General features: G+C 32.4%; 2 protein-coding genes across 2 annotated transcripts; one reads left to right on the top strand and one right to left on the bottom strand.

Moving 5' to 3' along the window:
- Window positions 1-2,292: 2,292 nt before the first annotated feature.
- Window positions 2,293-2,675, top strand: LOC117919373. Its single transcript, XM_034836555.1, has one exon. It carries the CDS (start codon window positions 2,293-2,295, stop codon window positions 2,593-2,595), a length of 303 nt encoding a protein of 100 aa, XP_034692446.1. The 3' UTR covers window positions 2,596-2,675.
- A 270-nt stretch (window positions 2,676-2,945) lies between these two features.
- Window positions 2,946-11,978, bottom strand: LOC117917512 (abasic site processing protein YobE). Its single transcript, XM_034833809.1, has 8 exons — window positions 11,743-11,978; window positions 11,480-11,636; window positions 9,008-9,093; window positions 6,832-6,944; window positions 6,403-6,468; window positions 4,343-4,452; window positions 4,194-4,259; window positions 2,946-3,608 (listed from the first exon to the last, which is right to left on the bottom strand). Exons 1-8 carry the CDS (start codon window positions 11,835-11,837, stop codon window positions 3,123-3,125), a joined length of 1,179 nt encoding a protein of 392 aa, XP_034689700.1. The 5' UTR covers window positions 11,838-11,978; the 3' UTR covers window positions 2,946-3,122.
- Window positions 11,979-15,711: the final 3,733 nt, after the last annotated feature.

Raw genomic sequence — 15,711 nt, 5'->3', positions numbered from 1 at the left:
TTTTTCAAAATACTAAAAAATATATTAAATGTCAATTTAAAGTGATTTTTATGAATGCCAAAATGCTTACTTGAGTTGATATATTAGCTTTTAGTTAACACCTTCAACTCATGGGTTTGAAGTGGTGCTAGTCGTCCTCTCTAATTTTGAAGAGGATGAGATGTAAGGTTGTTACTGTTCTTCACGACCTCTTCTTTTCTAGCTTCTTCTAACATATTTTTGTCATCTCAGTGGGTATGATAAATGATGATGGAAAGAAGAAAAATGTGAAAGTAGATTCTTTATTAAAAAAAAAAAAAATCAATCATATTGTATACTCCTTGAAAAAATAGAAATCAATCATATTGTATATTGCTAATGATGAAAGAAGTTTACAAGAAGATAGTTTTTAAAGATTCTATCAATTTTTGTATTGTTACATCTTAATCATTGAAATAAAGTAATACAAAAAAGATTTATACATAAATAAATAAGGCTATGATATAAAAGCATAGGATTTATCACTTTGTCATTAGTAAAAGTGTAATTTAATATTATGTATTAATATAAAACATCAAAATCGTAAAAAAAGAAAAAAAATACAGAAGGTTTTAACGTGATTTAGCTAATTATGTATACATATATAAATATGAGAGAATTATTTTATTATACTATAAAGAATGATTCAATCGCTCTTTTTTAGGATTATTTGTTCTTCACTCTCTTGTTATTATCTATAGGGAGCGCAACAACCAAGGTGCATATTATCATATAGAAACAAGCGAAGCATAGCAATTCGCACTACCAAAAAGGCTTCATTAATTGGCAAGCAATAGAGTCTACAAATAGGCACAAGCAAGTGTAGCGAATCACATAAATAGAGAAGCCTTTACTTGTCAGCGCACACATAGATAAGGTAGACGAAACACAAAAGGGATGGATGTTTGAGTGGTTGAAAGGGTCAGTCTTAAAAACTAAAGTATTAATAGAAATACCATAGTTCGAATCCCCCTCCATCCACAAAGTCATAAGTTTTCTCTTACCTTATCATAAATAATTGAAAATATGGATATAATTATTGAGCTCACAAATATGAAATAAAATAATCTAGATTACAATCTTTATCAAAAGAAATGTTTATGAAATAGAAATTTAAAATATTTCCTAATAAGAGAAAGCAATGAAATGATTATAAAAATAAAAAAAAATGATGTCCACTTTTAATTAAACATTATTATTATTGATATAAAACCAAGAATTGTCTCTTTAGTAGTAGAAAAAACCTAATATGCTTTAATTAGTGCAATGTATGTTCATAAGCTCTTGGACACTTGGTATCAAAGCAGCAATAATTTGGTTCATCAATGCAAGAGATAGAATTGAAATTGGGATGGGACCTTGTGAATTAATTAAAATTTTGAAGAGGGAAGTAGAGATAAGTGATTCAAAGTAAAGGTAAGAAATGGGCCCAACTCAAGAAGCCCATCAATTAATCAAAGTAGATAGTTATCTTAAAATAATTGGCAAACCCCTTTGCAGAGTTGCACGAGTAGAACTAAAGCAGAAGTAATGATCTTGGTTTAAGTCTTTTCCTCAACTTGATTTGCCCAAACTCTTTGAAATGACACACTCTAGAACAAAATATATTCATTACTAGGGCTTTGCTTGAATCTTAAGGAACAAAAAAGAAAAAAAAAATCAACTTCTCTTATTTAATTTTTTTATTAAAAAGAAAAGAAATTATTTAATTTCAATTATTCATATAAAAATAAAAAAATTAAAAGGGTGCAATTTTTATTTAAGCTTGTTTTTTCATTTATCTTAACTTTTTTTAATTTCCTTCTACTCTTTTTCAATGTTTACTTTTTTATGTTACATTTCAAAAACAAATATCTCCAAATAAAAATAATTCTCTCTACAAAATATATTTATTTAAAAAAAAAAAAAACCCCCTCTTTGTTGCATTCAAATAATCCCTAAACTTTCTTCCCATCCTTTGAGAAAGCATTATGAGACCCCACATCCCACTTCCTAAGCTTGTTTAATCTCATACGCATATGAAGAGAAAAAGCCCATCTCTTTCAATCATGACAACCACCACCCTCAAAAGAAGTAAAGAGGATCAAAGTCCCTTCCAATGCCCATATTTTATTCCTACACTTCCATTGTCATTCCATACCCATCATTCTTTGTTATAATTGCTCTCATTACGCCCATCATTATTAACTCTATCACCCATCACAATATAAACCAAGTCACAAGCCCAACACTAAAGCAAGCGACACACACCAAACTGGAACACTAGCTTCAACAATGCTCATCAAGTCTAGAGCTGCATTGTCCATATCTTTCCTCTCGAACTCTACTGTTTTGGTAGGGTTTTGCAGGCCAAGACGCCGACCGAGGCGACGAAAGGGTGGCACGATAAGGCTCGGGAATCGTCGAAGAGGGTTCAGCATTGCTGCCCGGCCGGTGGTGCAGTGGGGGGTGGTGGTGGTGAGGCCCCTCAGGATGCTCAAGAGGGTCATTGTGGAGATGGTTTCCAGTGGAAGGTTATTGGAGGCTTATTGTTGGTCTCTTCCCTTTCTTCGACCCCCACTATTCCCTATGATTTGAATGAGTACAGTAAAAATAAATAAAATTATGTATTATCCATCTGTCGAAACAAATCGATGAAAAATTCATATGATTTAGCATTTTTCTTTCTTATTTAAATCGAAGTTATAAGGTGCATGACAAATTGACAATCTCCAAATTGCAATATTTAAACAACTTCGAATGTAAAAATCCAATTCTGTGGTCCTCGTGCCCAACTAAGCTATGGCGCAGAGGCTCATTTCCATCCACTTTCAAATGTTCAAGTAAATACTGTCACTTGATATAAAGTTTTGATTATGAATTTTAATTCTTCAAATTAAGCTATCAAAATTAAAAATCACTAATTGATGTGATAAAACAATATAGAATTAAAAATAAAATAACTTTTGAATAATGAAAGAGTTAAAAGAATTCACATTTAGACATTTGAGTTAACATGATCCAACAAAAACAAGGTTTCATTTACAAAAAGGTGTCCTAGTCTCAACAAAAAGTCCATATCACATATAGTCTTGCAAGAAACAAGTAGTCCATATCATACTGCTCTAGCTTTTTCCGAAGTAAGAAAACAGTGTTGGTTGTTTGTCACCTGCATTCTTATTAAGTTTTCCCTTCTTTGTCACAGGACTTGGCTTCTCAACTGTGTCAGTGTTTGGTTTTGAATCAGCAGAGAACTCCTCGAAGTCCCGCTTTATGGGGAGCTTTGTAGCTTCTTCATCACATTTTGAATCATGGTCACCTGGAAATGGAAGTCCTGTTTCGTCTTCTGTTTCAGGTTCCTGTTTCAAGCTCTTTGGCAGATTTGTGAACCATGTAGACTCCTCCTGAGGAACTGAACGACTACATGTTGAATCATGGTCACCTTTAACAGTAGAGGATGGAAGTCCTGTGCTGTTCTCGATGGAGGGTTCTTCTTTCAAGCTTTGTGGCAGATTTGACTTGACGGGTTCATTAGACAAACCTTGTTCATTTTTTATTCCCTTTGTTGAGAAAAACTTTGAGATGGGCCTCTGCTCGTTCTTTAACTGAATCTGCAGAACATGGTGAGTCATCAGCATATGTGGCCTCTTGCAAAGTGAATCAAGGTACGCTATACTTTAAAAATATAATTATGGAAAAATTTCGTGCAGTTATGGTTTCACATTTTCTTTACAGACCCATTGAAGTGGTAACAAGATAAAGCAATTGAACCACATGCATTGTTAAGAGTAAGAAGGGACTAAGTGAAATATTGTCATTCTATGTTGCTTCGACTTGTGTGCAGGTGCAGGTGTCGGGTGCTGGTACATATCTAGGAGTTTGATTTTTTGAACTCCATTTATACACTTTGCCCATCAATCTCATGTTGCAATAATGCATTGAAACTGGTTCATCAACTTCTAGATGATGCCCTCCTTGCCACATTCAGAGTCCTAATTTTTTTTTTATTTAGTGTCCTGACGTGCATGGATATGAGAGAAGAGTCGGGATTCATTTGGAGCATTATGCAAGCAACTCTCCTGATATTATCAGCTATCTAGATTTTCATATTTGTCAAATTAACTCTGACTTGTGTGATCCAAGTGGACTCAAAAGAATATTAAACTATCTTGAAAGGAAAAATAAAGTTTCTGCACCTCCTTGATGCACTCTGGTCCCTCGAAAGATGGCTTGCCCATTGCCTGTGTCACTGGGTACCATACCTGGAGAGTAAAATAAAGGCCGAGACATTCAAATTTATAATATTTAGTTATAATAATGCAGTAGATGTTCAGAAAGCTTTTACCAAATCTGGATCTTCATATGGTTTGAGGACCGTATTAAATTGGGAAGATGAAGAACCATTTAGCCACGCATCAGTCGACTCCTTGTCACCCAAAATAACAGGCATCCTGTCTGTGGAAAGAATGATAACAAGATGGTTACATAACCGCTCAAATTTCTATAAGGTTGATGACACTCAGACCAATGGTATTATGCAGGTGTGATGAAATAAATATCTTGTGCTTCCCCACTCTTATGAGATAAATAGGAAGTGAAAACTTCAATAAGCGAACCCCGTAAAATGCCTCTGCGTCTAGAAATCAATATAATTATCATACTATTTCTAGTTTAAAGAACCAATATAATACCATACAATCCCTATCTTAAAGAAAAATATTTCTTCATTCCCAATCAGAGGTAACTTACTCCAACCTTCAGGTTGTAGCATGAATCCTATTCCTACTGTCTATATTAATCCAAATTTTGGAAGATTGAGTTAATAGTTTTACAAATTGACAAAAGTGAGTATTAGTTTGAACATGGCAGTCATAAATCATCAATTACATCACTATGTCAATCACATACGTTACACAATTGAACATTTGTGATCTTCTATCAGTTGTAAGACTATTATGGAGACACTGAGTTCTAACAACACAGCAGTTGGGTTTGATCACACATTAATGCAGAAATTCTTGTGTTTACTTCGGTAGTTAATGTTTCCTCAAGACCGATATAAAATCGAATGAACAGATAATCAAGCTTTAACAAAAGAAGAAACATCTTGTAACATGCTGCTTCTTAAAAGCAATAGTCAGAGGCATATAGAAGCTTCAGATACTCATGGACTAACAAAATAATGCAATCCCTTTTTTAAACGTAGATTGTTAACAGGGATCATTCATCATTAAATAATAATAATATAATATAATCAGGAATTAGCTACCAAGCAAGAACTGGCAATAGGATCATGGAATATGATGACAATGACATGGCACATGGAAACTTGATGAAGGTGTGAGGAACAAGTAAAGCAGTAGGAAACCACATGCATGTGTGGATTGCAGAAGCAAAAGAGGAGAAACAACTCGCTGAGCCTGGAACTGGAACTCCACAATAATCATTTATCTTAGGAATGTAAAAGGTGAATCTTTCCAGGGATTTGACAAGTACTCACAACTTTACCCATTAATTGTTTCTCTCTTTCATAATAATTTTTTTCAGAATAGGTATGAAATGCTATCAAGGAGCCATATATTACAAAACTTTTAAAATGAGGTAGTTAGGATCATTAGTTATTGAGTGATAAATTGTTCATACGTTGAATTCCGATAGTGATGAGAATTATACCAAGCCTTCTCAAGGATTAAGTAATGCTTCTCCAGGTTTTTCCTATCTACTAAGTTCTATTTACTTTTAAAAATTATTTTTCAAATTTAAACAACTGCTTCCAACCTCCTAGCTCTTTCAAGAATGACAGTTTTAGCTCTTTCTTCCACTGACATATACCCCAAATGCTGTGGAGTAAAAGTTACTCACAGCATTGCATATGTGACCACCTCCAGTTATTTTGGAGAAAAAGAAAAATTATATGTAGTAAAGTTGCATCAACCATAGATTACCTTCAGGTTTGCCTTTGCAGCCTTACATGTAATCTTAAAGCCACTTGAAATCTCCCAGGCCAAGAAAAATATGACTAAAAACTAGCCAAACGGTTAGTTTCATTTGTTGTCTCACATATGAAAGCCCAAAATGTAAACCCAAGTCTATATGTTGCTGCAAGAATTGAACGGATTGTGAAAGCTTTATTGTGCAGATTCTAGATGGAAGAGAATAATATATCCAAAAGTTGGGATACATTCAATTATTTGCAATTAGACCTAAAAAATTTGAAGAGTTTCATACTTAACTTTTTTACTTCCCTCCCTATAATACCAGTCATTTTGCAATAGATGTGATTCATGTGAACAGATCTCTTGTAGATGTGTTAAAATGATAATGCAACATAGCATATAAAATTTATCAGACAGGTAAAATTAACTACAGAAGGCTATATGGAAAAACAAAACAAACATGACTCACCATGCAACCATTGTAAGGCAGATGATGAAGAAATCGTCAGGATTGTACAAGTATAGAGAATCTCTCCTGTGGGAAGTATGTGTTAGTCACATGGCAACAAATTAATCAAAAGAATTAGCTATCCACTTTCAAAGAACTGTTGGTATTGAATAACACATAATAGACATAAAAATAAGCAAAGAAAACAAATGAAGATTAACAGCAAATGATATTACCTTTCGTTCAAAACCAAATTTCAGATTTTTCTCACATTAACAACATATCATCACCAAGACTTGAATGAATAAAAGTGGAACAGCTAACATAAATGAGAATCAGCAACTGGGAATATGAGCAGCTAAAAAGATGAACATAAAATACAGAAGCAGATTTTAGTAGAAACTACTGACACATACTACTACTAAAAGTAATGCAAAAATGGTGACTTACCTTCAGAATTTGCCCATGAATCAAAAAGAGCAGCAAAAACAAGAGGTCGTCCATCCTTCAGATGAATGTAGTAAGGTTGCTTTTTTGAGCCATCCTTTTTCCACTCATAGAATCTGAAAAATACATTTAATTCTTGTTATATAACTGAGGAGGAAACAAATGTAATATACAGCCAGAAAACACAAACTTTTCAAAGCAAGATATTCATCTCAAATGGTATTTCAAGGAATAACGTTGAAAAATAAATAAATAAATAGCCTTTTCTCCTTCTGGAATGCATATGATTTCAATGTTGAAAACACTTCTGACTAGAAGGCATTAAAGTATAAACTCTCTGTTTACCCTGGATGGCCCAGCAAAAATGTATGGAGTAGAGCAAGGCATGATATGAGGCAAAACTACCATAAATAAAAGGTTGGAAGCAATTCATAGAAGATAAGAAGATACTCCTATGTAATTCTAGCATCAAAATAATATGTAACTTGCACTATAGAGAAAAAAAGGAAGAACAATTTCCATCATCAGGATTGCTTTTTGAATACAAAAGAAGCAAAAGGAGTAGGAAAAAAAATCAAAAGAAAGCCTGAATTTCTCAAATGGACATTCAAGACATCTCTACTAAAGTTGGGTTCCATATTCTACAAATGAGAGGGATATGACCCCAAATCCTGATAAGAAAAAAGAGCACAACTTATAGATTGACAAAATCTACAATGCAAGAAATTATATACCATTTTTAAATTGTCATGTGTCAACTAAAGCAAGGGTAAGAACACCCACACCTTTTTTATTATATGGCTAAACTAATAAATAAACTAAAGTACAACCCAAATAGAGTAACAAAGAAAAAATAGGAAGTAGCCCTAGAAGGGTAAGTGACCAAAACAGAAGATGAACAAGAATACTAAGCTACAAGTAGGAATAACTTAACCCCCCAAAGTTAAAAGACTGATATCTGTTGGTACAAGTCTGTCCAACATCCTCAAAAAATTTGACTATAACCAAATCCCCAAATACTCATGTTGCTTATCTGCTAACTTTTTCTATTTAGCATGATTGGTACACAAATTTCCCAGTAATCTCATTGCATGTCCTTATATTCTGTATGAAGTAATTGAATTAAGCATTGTGACTCCCTAGTTAAGGTACAAAAAAGATGTTAAAAAATTTGTGAAGTATGATTGGTCATTAGTGGCCTCAAATAGGTGCTTTCCAGTTGAACTGTTAAATTGTTAAGAAAGCTGCTATATGCAATTGGCTTGTGCCAATATCAAGTCCCATTGTTTCAGCCTCTCACCAGCAAAACAACTAAAGTAAATCCCTCCAACCTGTGATTCACCCTTTCTGATAAGAATGAATCGAATATGAACACATGCACCTAGCCTTAAAAACTTAGCAAAATATCATGCATTGGAAGTTTTCTGACAGAAAGAAAGGCAACAATCTTTTTGAATACCTTTAAACCACACAACGTAGACAAAAACCAAGTTCCTAATGATCTTGGATACACTTAAGACAAATTTCATGCTAAAAATTTTCCATGGTCTAGTAGGAGTGATATGAAGTTTAAAGATCAACATTAGAGAAAATCATTCAAATCACTAACATGTTCTACAACCAACAAAACAAACTACATCTCAGCTTGGCGCAAGGTATGGAGTGTGAAGATCAACATTTGTGTCCTTCAAATCACAAACATATTCTACATAACAAACTACCACTCAAATGTACCTCTCTTCTACTTTGATCTTTGCAAAAATGGCCCAGAAAACAACACAGTGCACCTCAGGGACAAAATTCTTACATAAGGTATCCCCTGGTGTGCACAGACATATCCATATGATACAAAGGTAACAGTCCCATTGATTGACAGGACTTCAACATTCGATTAAAGAATGGACCAACACGGAAATGGCCTTTACAGAAATCAAATAAAACAACAACCTGTTTGAACTAGGTAGAATTGATTGGCATCAACTTCTAAAATTTAAAAGATGATACAAAGAAAAATAATGATAACTGGATTGTTCCAGAGAGATAGAAGAGCATCAAATCAAAACACTTTCATTGTAAAAGAATGAAAAAAATAAACAAATAAATTAGATATTAGGAAGTTGGAGAACAGCAACACAGAGAACCAGCACATAACTCCATTATACCATTGTGCTAAACATACCCTTCTACCGCCACAAGGCACCGGTTCTTAGGAACTAAACGCCGAAAAGAAGCCTTTTCACATACTGACTCAGACCGAGCATTGAACTGTAATTTGCAACATAGATCAAGTTGTTAATGGCTTCCTACAATGAAACTGCAAGATCTTACAGACTGACAGTAATCTAAAAGTAAAGCATTTCATAGTTATATAATCATAGAAACAAAATGTAATTGCCATGTAAATAAAATGTGTCATTAGTTCAAAAGATAGAAAAAAAATTAGCATCAATGTTAGATTAGTCAAAAGAAGGCAGACCCTTATGAGGATGCACCTAAAATGAAAGTGGTATAAGTGAACAAATAGGATATTTGAACAGTGGTGTGCCTACAAAATTGAAAGGGGCATAAGGGAACCAATAGGATATTTGAACTTGTGGAATTCAATACTATCATACAGCAAATTTGTAGGTAAAGAAACATCAATTCATCCAAGATATATACACTATCAGATTTGGAATACTGAACAGATGTCATAATGCTAATATACAATTTGACATCAGAGTGCAGAGATCAAAACAAGTGATTTCAAATAAGATAGGTGTATAAGGTTTATCAAGTCATTCTAGGCCAGCTAAAAAGGCATATTAATGATCAGTCATCAAGACACTAATTTCAATGCCCATGAATTAATCGTTCTAACTTTTTGATCCTAATGTCTGAAATAATAGTGTTTAAAAAAGCAGTAATTTACACAAAGTAGAATAGATCAAGAAAAGGATATTTCAGATTTGAATGATGCAGCACTACCACAGCTACCAAAATATACACCAAATTTTAATTCAAATAACATTAACAGCAATGCAACAAAAAAAAATGTAGTGCCAAAACATATTGCAAACATGTACTTGAAAAAGACCAACTCAATCATGATTAACATATTGAGATGTTGGAAGCATGCCACTTTATTTGAATAAACCGAATTGGCCTACTAACTAATTACTAATTTAGCACAAATTAACGCCTAAAACAACAGCATCAGAGGGAAAAAAAAAAAAAAAAGGCTCCTCTTATCTGATGTGGTTTAGGTAAACAAAAAGCTATTCAAATGGAAATATTGCAATTAATTTGATATATAATACCAAAGCCATGGTTGGGTTTCGAAAATTTTGAGTGGAAGTCCAAAGGAAAGAAAATAGAAGGAAAAAATAAAAGAAAAGAAAAAAGTTAAGAAGGAAAATAAAAAATAAATTCATACATAACAAAATTTTCTCACATTCTCTCTCAAATTTATTTCTCCAAGAATTTGAAAAATATAACGTTCTAAATAATCTTAATTATAGTTTATTTTACTTTATACCTTCCACAAAGATCCTAGCTTTTAAATAATTTTTTTCTCAATTAAACCAAAAAAGATTTTCTTTTTTTAAAAAAAAAAGATTTCTTCGTTTTTTTTTTTTTCTTTTTTGGAAGAATTATGATTTAGGGTCTTCTGATTTATATAATTGGTAAAAAGGATATCGAAGGTTGACATTTCACCCCACAACATGAAAGTTCTACTTAAATTGTTCTTAAGGATTCTTGACCATTTAACCATCAAAAGATGCCAAAATTGCTTTTTGTAATTTTTTTCTCATTTCTTTTGTTCTGTTTTGTAGTTATTTCATCATCATATTATTATTATTATTATTATTATTATTATTATTATTATTATTATTATTATTATTATTAATTTTAGTATTAAAATATTAATATAAATATTAGTCATATGTTTTTAACAATAAGTAATTATCAGTAAAAATACATCAAATAATAATACTAATATTAAATATAATAATGAATAATATTAAAATTTTAAATATATATTACATATCTCATGATTATGTTAAGAAAATACTAAAAAAATTCAAATAATAACATTAAATTAAAATAGTATTTTTAATAATAATAATAAAGAGTAAAATGAAAAGATAAATAACAATAAATAAGTAAAAAAAGAGAATTGAAAAAATAACAAAATAAAATAAAGTAAACGAATGGTAGTTTGTCTTAACTTTCTACCAATTTAAAAGGTTTTGTATCCTTTACCCAATTACACCTCACCTCTTTCCACACCCCAAAGCATAATTCTCCCTTCATTTTTCTTTGCCCCTTTATTTATACCTTCTATGATCCAAAACTTCCATCTCAAATAACACCAATTCATCAAGACAAATAAAATTGGATCGTCCTCTAAATTTTGAGAGTACATAAAATTTAAAATAACTTTTTAAGATAAATTTTGAGCTAACTTTCCACTTTATGCAACAACTGTTCATTGAAAGATAACTCTCATAATATTTTATTTCCCTTGATATTGATTAACTGCCTTTTTCTCCTCTGTCCATAAATACTTTCTATAATCGAAACTCAGCATTTCCACTTTACACAACACCAATTCAATCAACATAAATAAAAAAATTCAAAAAATTAACCAAAGAGAAAAAGGTCATACCATCTTGTAATGATCAGGTTTCTCAGATTTCTTAGTGAAGCTAGGAACAAGTCCCCACTTCATGCAATGAACAATGGCCTCTTCGCCCTCAGTCCCGCCCCCTCTTCGAACCACTGGCAGATTCGCCCCCGGTGACACATTATACGACGGCCGATACCTGAAAAAAATATTTACAAAATAAAAAAATAAAAACACACATCGATTTTACTGAATGGACCGTCAATCGAAAAGCTGCGATTTGGAGAGTTAGGGTTTTGTTCTACCGGTCCATTTGGATATTCTGAGTTGGGAGGGTATTGAGGTTGCATGCTCGGGCGATGTTGTCTAGTCTGAGAGTACAGCGAGCTCTTCCACACATGGTTTTCTCCGATACTCACCTTTTTCTCTTCTTCGGAGTTCTTCGAGAAGTGAAGGGAGGAAGCGCGGGAAGTGGTTTGGCGGTGAGTTTTTTTTTTTGCAGGCCGTTGGATGGGTGTTGGCTTTGAGATTTGAGTCGACTCTTCCCAGTGCTGTAGAATTGAAGCCGACCGGGTTTATTTTTATAAAAATAAAATAAAATAAAAAGATTTAAATTTTAAAGTTAAATTTTCTATGAACCGTTTGAACCATTGGACTATCGAACTATCCAATTTTTTATGAACCGATCAACTATTATTTGACAAAAAACATGCTAGGTTTTTTTTTATTCAATTGATCCAAAAGCTCCCCCCTCTATGGCCCACTACTTGCATGAACATTAAATGGGTAAGGTTCAACCCACTATGTTGTTTGCATGTACATTAAATGAGATAAAGTATTTATACCACATATATGACTTGTGATATTTCAAAATTAGACTGATTAAATAGATAGTTCATTGTTAGACCGTTGTCGAATCACTTGAACCGACAATTAGATTTTCAAATCATTCAATTCCCCATGAACTGGTCAATTATTGTTTGACTAGAAACATACTAGGCTTTTTTCATTCAATTGATCCAAAAGCTCATCCCTCAACAAGCCACTGCTTGCATGAACATTAAATGGGTAAGATTGAACCCACTATGCCACTTGTTTGTACAATAAATGGAATAAGGTATTTATACCACGTATATGGCTTGTGATATTTAGAAATTTGATCAATCGAATGGATAGTTCATATGTTGGACCATTGTCAAACCACTTGAACCAATGATTGGACTATAAAACTGTTTAGTTCCCTATGAACCGATTAACTATTGTTTGATTAGAAACATGTTGAGTTTTTTTCATTCAGTCAATCTAAAAGCTCATACCCCACTAATTAAATAGGTAAGGTATTTATACCACACATATGACTTGTGATATTTTGAAGTGAGATAGATTTTGGTTATATTAGAAAAGAATAGCATACATTAAATGGGTAAGATATTTATACCATACCACACATATAACTTGTGTGATATTACCTGTTGTCGACAAAAGGAACATATGACCATAGACACAACCATTTTGATAAATATCACATAAAATATTTATAAATCCTCTTTTTCAATTGTTTTCATATAAATCATTTAAACAAATATAAATATTTATATGCACGTTTATTTTTATAATAATTATTAATGATAAGTATGAAAATAATATAAATTAATTAATACATTAGTTTTTAAAAATTTAAAATAAAAAATACATAAATATATAGATAAAATAAAGTATTATAATTTTCTTTTCATATTAAATACAAATTTATTCTTAAATATTATACATATTATATTTAATAAAAGTTAATATATTAATACATTTATATTTATCTTTTATTATTTATTTTGACATATCAAATATAAAAAATAAAATATTATTAAAAATTATATATATATTTCTTAAAATTAAATTTTAATAAAATATAAACTATATATTTATAACGTCACCAAACTAACCATTAAACCTTGAATTAGTAATTTTTTTTATTCAATAACCAATTTGATTTTTTAAAACATTGATATTGAATAACTTGATATTTATTTATTTATATAAATACATATCATTCAAATTCGAAGTTGACATATTTCACAATTACATATAAAAATCATAAATAGTTAAGCAAACATCTCTTTAAAATAAGAAAATCAAAACTATTAGCTACCATATTTAAAATATTTAAAAATTTTCACTTTGTAGACCCCCTTTGAGGTGGATACCGGGCAGCACTTGAGAGAAGTGAGGGGCCCTCTTTTCTCCACACCCGGGAAGTCAGCTGCATAGGCATGCAGCAGGCCATGCTAGTAGGTGAGGGTGCCATGCTGCTGATGCAAGGAACAGTGCGGCGGGTAGAGGCTTGCTGAAGAAGACACCAACAGCTGAAGGAAAAAGGGTCTTCGGGGGGAGAAAGAGAGGGAGAAAAGAAGCTGCTGGAGAGAGGGAAGTGATTTTTTTTTGGGAGTTAGATTTTTTTTTAGCTGGAGAGGAGCAGAGGGGAGAGCTGAGTGAAAGAGAGGAAAACGAGCAGTGACTTCGATCCTAATTTCTTAGTCTTGGCAGTAGCAAGGGATCCAAGCTTCCCAAGAAGTTTTTATTTATTTTATTTTTTTTATGACTGCAATGGCGTGGATCATTCCTCTATTCCTCGGAAGCTCCGGTCAGCCATAAAAAAAAACGCAGCCATTTTGTTTCTCCGCCTTTGCCAGAACCAAAGAAACCGAACTGGTAAAACACACAATGGAGTAGAGGGGCGGATCTTCCGAAGGTGATTCAACGCGCCGCCCGTGTTTGCGTGGAGTGCTAAATGAAACCATTCTGCTGAATTGTGCTGCACAAGGAGATTCTTTTTTTTAAGTGTTGATGAGTGGTCAACACGCATAGAAAGGGGCAGTGAGGACTAGGGTTTTAATATTATATGGCTGATGAAAAACACACGTGTTCAACAGGCATGCATATGAAAAGTTGGCATCCACTTTGAGGTATATGATTATCTTTTATAATATTATTATCATATTATAAGTTTTTCACTTTGAGGTATGTGATTGTCTTTTATAATATTATTATTATATTATAAGTTTTTTTTTCCAAAGTTCACTAACGTGAATTGTTGTTACATGCTGGTGATGAAATTCTATGTGTAAATAGTATTAAAGCATGTAATGTTGGGATTGTTTTATTATTAAATTCATCTTCGAATAATTTCAAAATTTTCAATTTATATAATTTAATAATTTCAAATTTTTAAATAATTTTCAATTCTAATTTCTTTCAAATTTTAATTTCCAAAGTCCCAATTTTCATGATTTGTTTTTTATAAATTAACTTTCATAGTTTCCACTTCCCAAATAATTTCAAAATTATGTTTTCTTTCGAATTCAATCCACTAAAAAATCCCAATTCTTAAATTAAAATTTTTGAAATTCTAATTCCCAAATAATTTGCTAATCTCTATCAAATTTAATTTCCAAGATTCCAATTCTTAAATTTAATCCCAAGACTCCAATTTTCAAACAAGTTCCAAGAATCCAGTTTTCACTCAAATAGTTTTAATTCCACTCCGATTTTTAAATTTCTTTTAATTTTTACACAAGCAAGAATGATGAATCTTCATAATTCCGAAATAATGGGATTCGTGAGATTAATTCATGCAATATAAATCGGGCTTTGGTGGGGGCCCTACATACGTGACTTCACGACTGATTGATTGTTTGACTGATTTATTTGTCATGTATGATTGATTTATTCTGTTCCTTGATATGCGCATAATTATATCTATCCATTGTTCACTAACCTCGCTTCTTGATAGCGCTTTATGGATCGTTGCCCAGGTATGTACCCATTTTCCTCTAATCGTTGTCTATGCATGTCTCGACTTTATGTGTGCATGATCATTCAGGATATTCATTGATTTACTCGTCAATTGCCACGTCGGCTTCATTTTATTAGTAGAGACCCGATTTAGGGACTTAAAGGGTGCTACGGTCTGTACCGTACCTTCCCGATAAGTAACCTGACCCCCGAACCCGACCCGGTTTTTCGCAAACCGCCTTTTCCAAAATAAGGAGTCACACTTAGGGTTTTCTTTCTTATTTGTTAACCCTTTTAAAAATAAAACAAAAATAAGTGGCGACTCCAAGTCATTTTTCCTAATCAATAAAAAAAAAACCATTTTCAAACAAAATCGAGCTCGCCATCAAGTGGGAAACGCATGAGCCGAAATGCGGGGTCCACAAAATGGCGACTCTGCTGGGGATTTTTAGAGGGTCAAGCTTGAACATAAAGTGAAACAAACA

Source organism: Vitis riparia, chromosome 7 (genome assembly GCF_004353265.1).
Source record: "Vitis riparia cultivar Riparia Gloire de Montpellier isolate 1030 chromosome 7, EGFV_Vit.rip_1.0, whole genome shotgun sequence".
Classification (NCBI taxonomy): domain Eukaryota; kingdom Viridiplantae; phylum Streptophyta; class Magnoliopsida; order Vitales; family Vitaceae; genus Vitis; species Vitis riparia.
The sequence above is the reverse complement of the archived record's forward strand: the minus strand, read 5'-3'. Positions and strand labels throughout refer to the sequence as shown.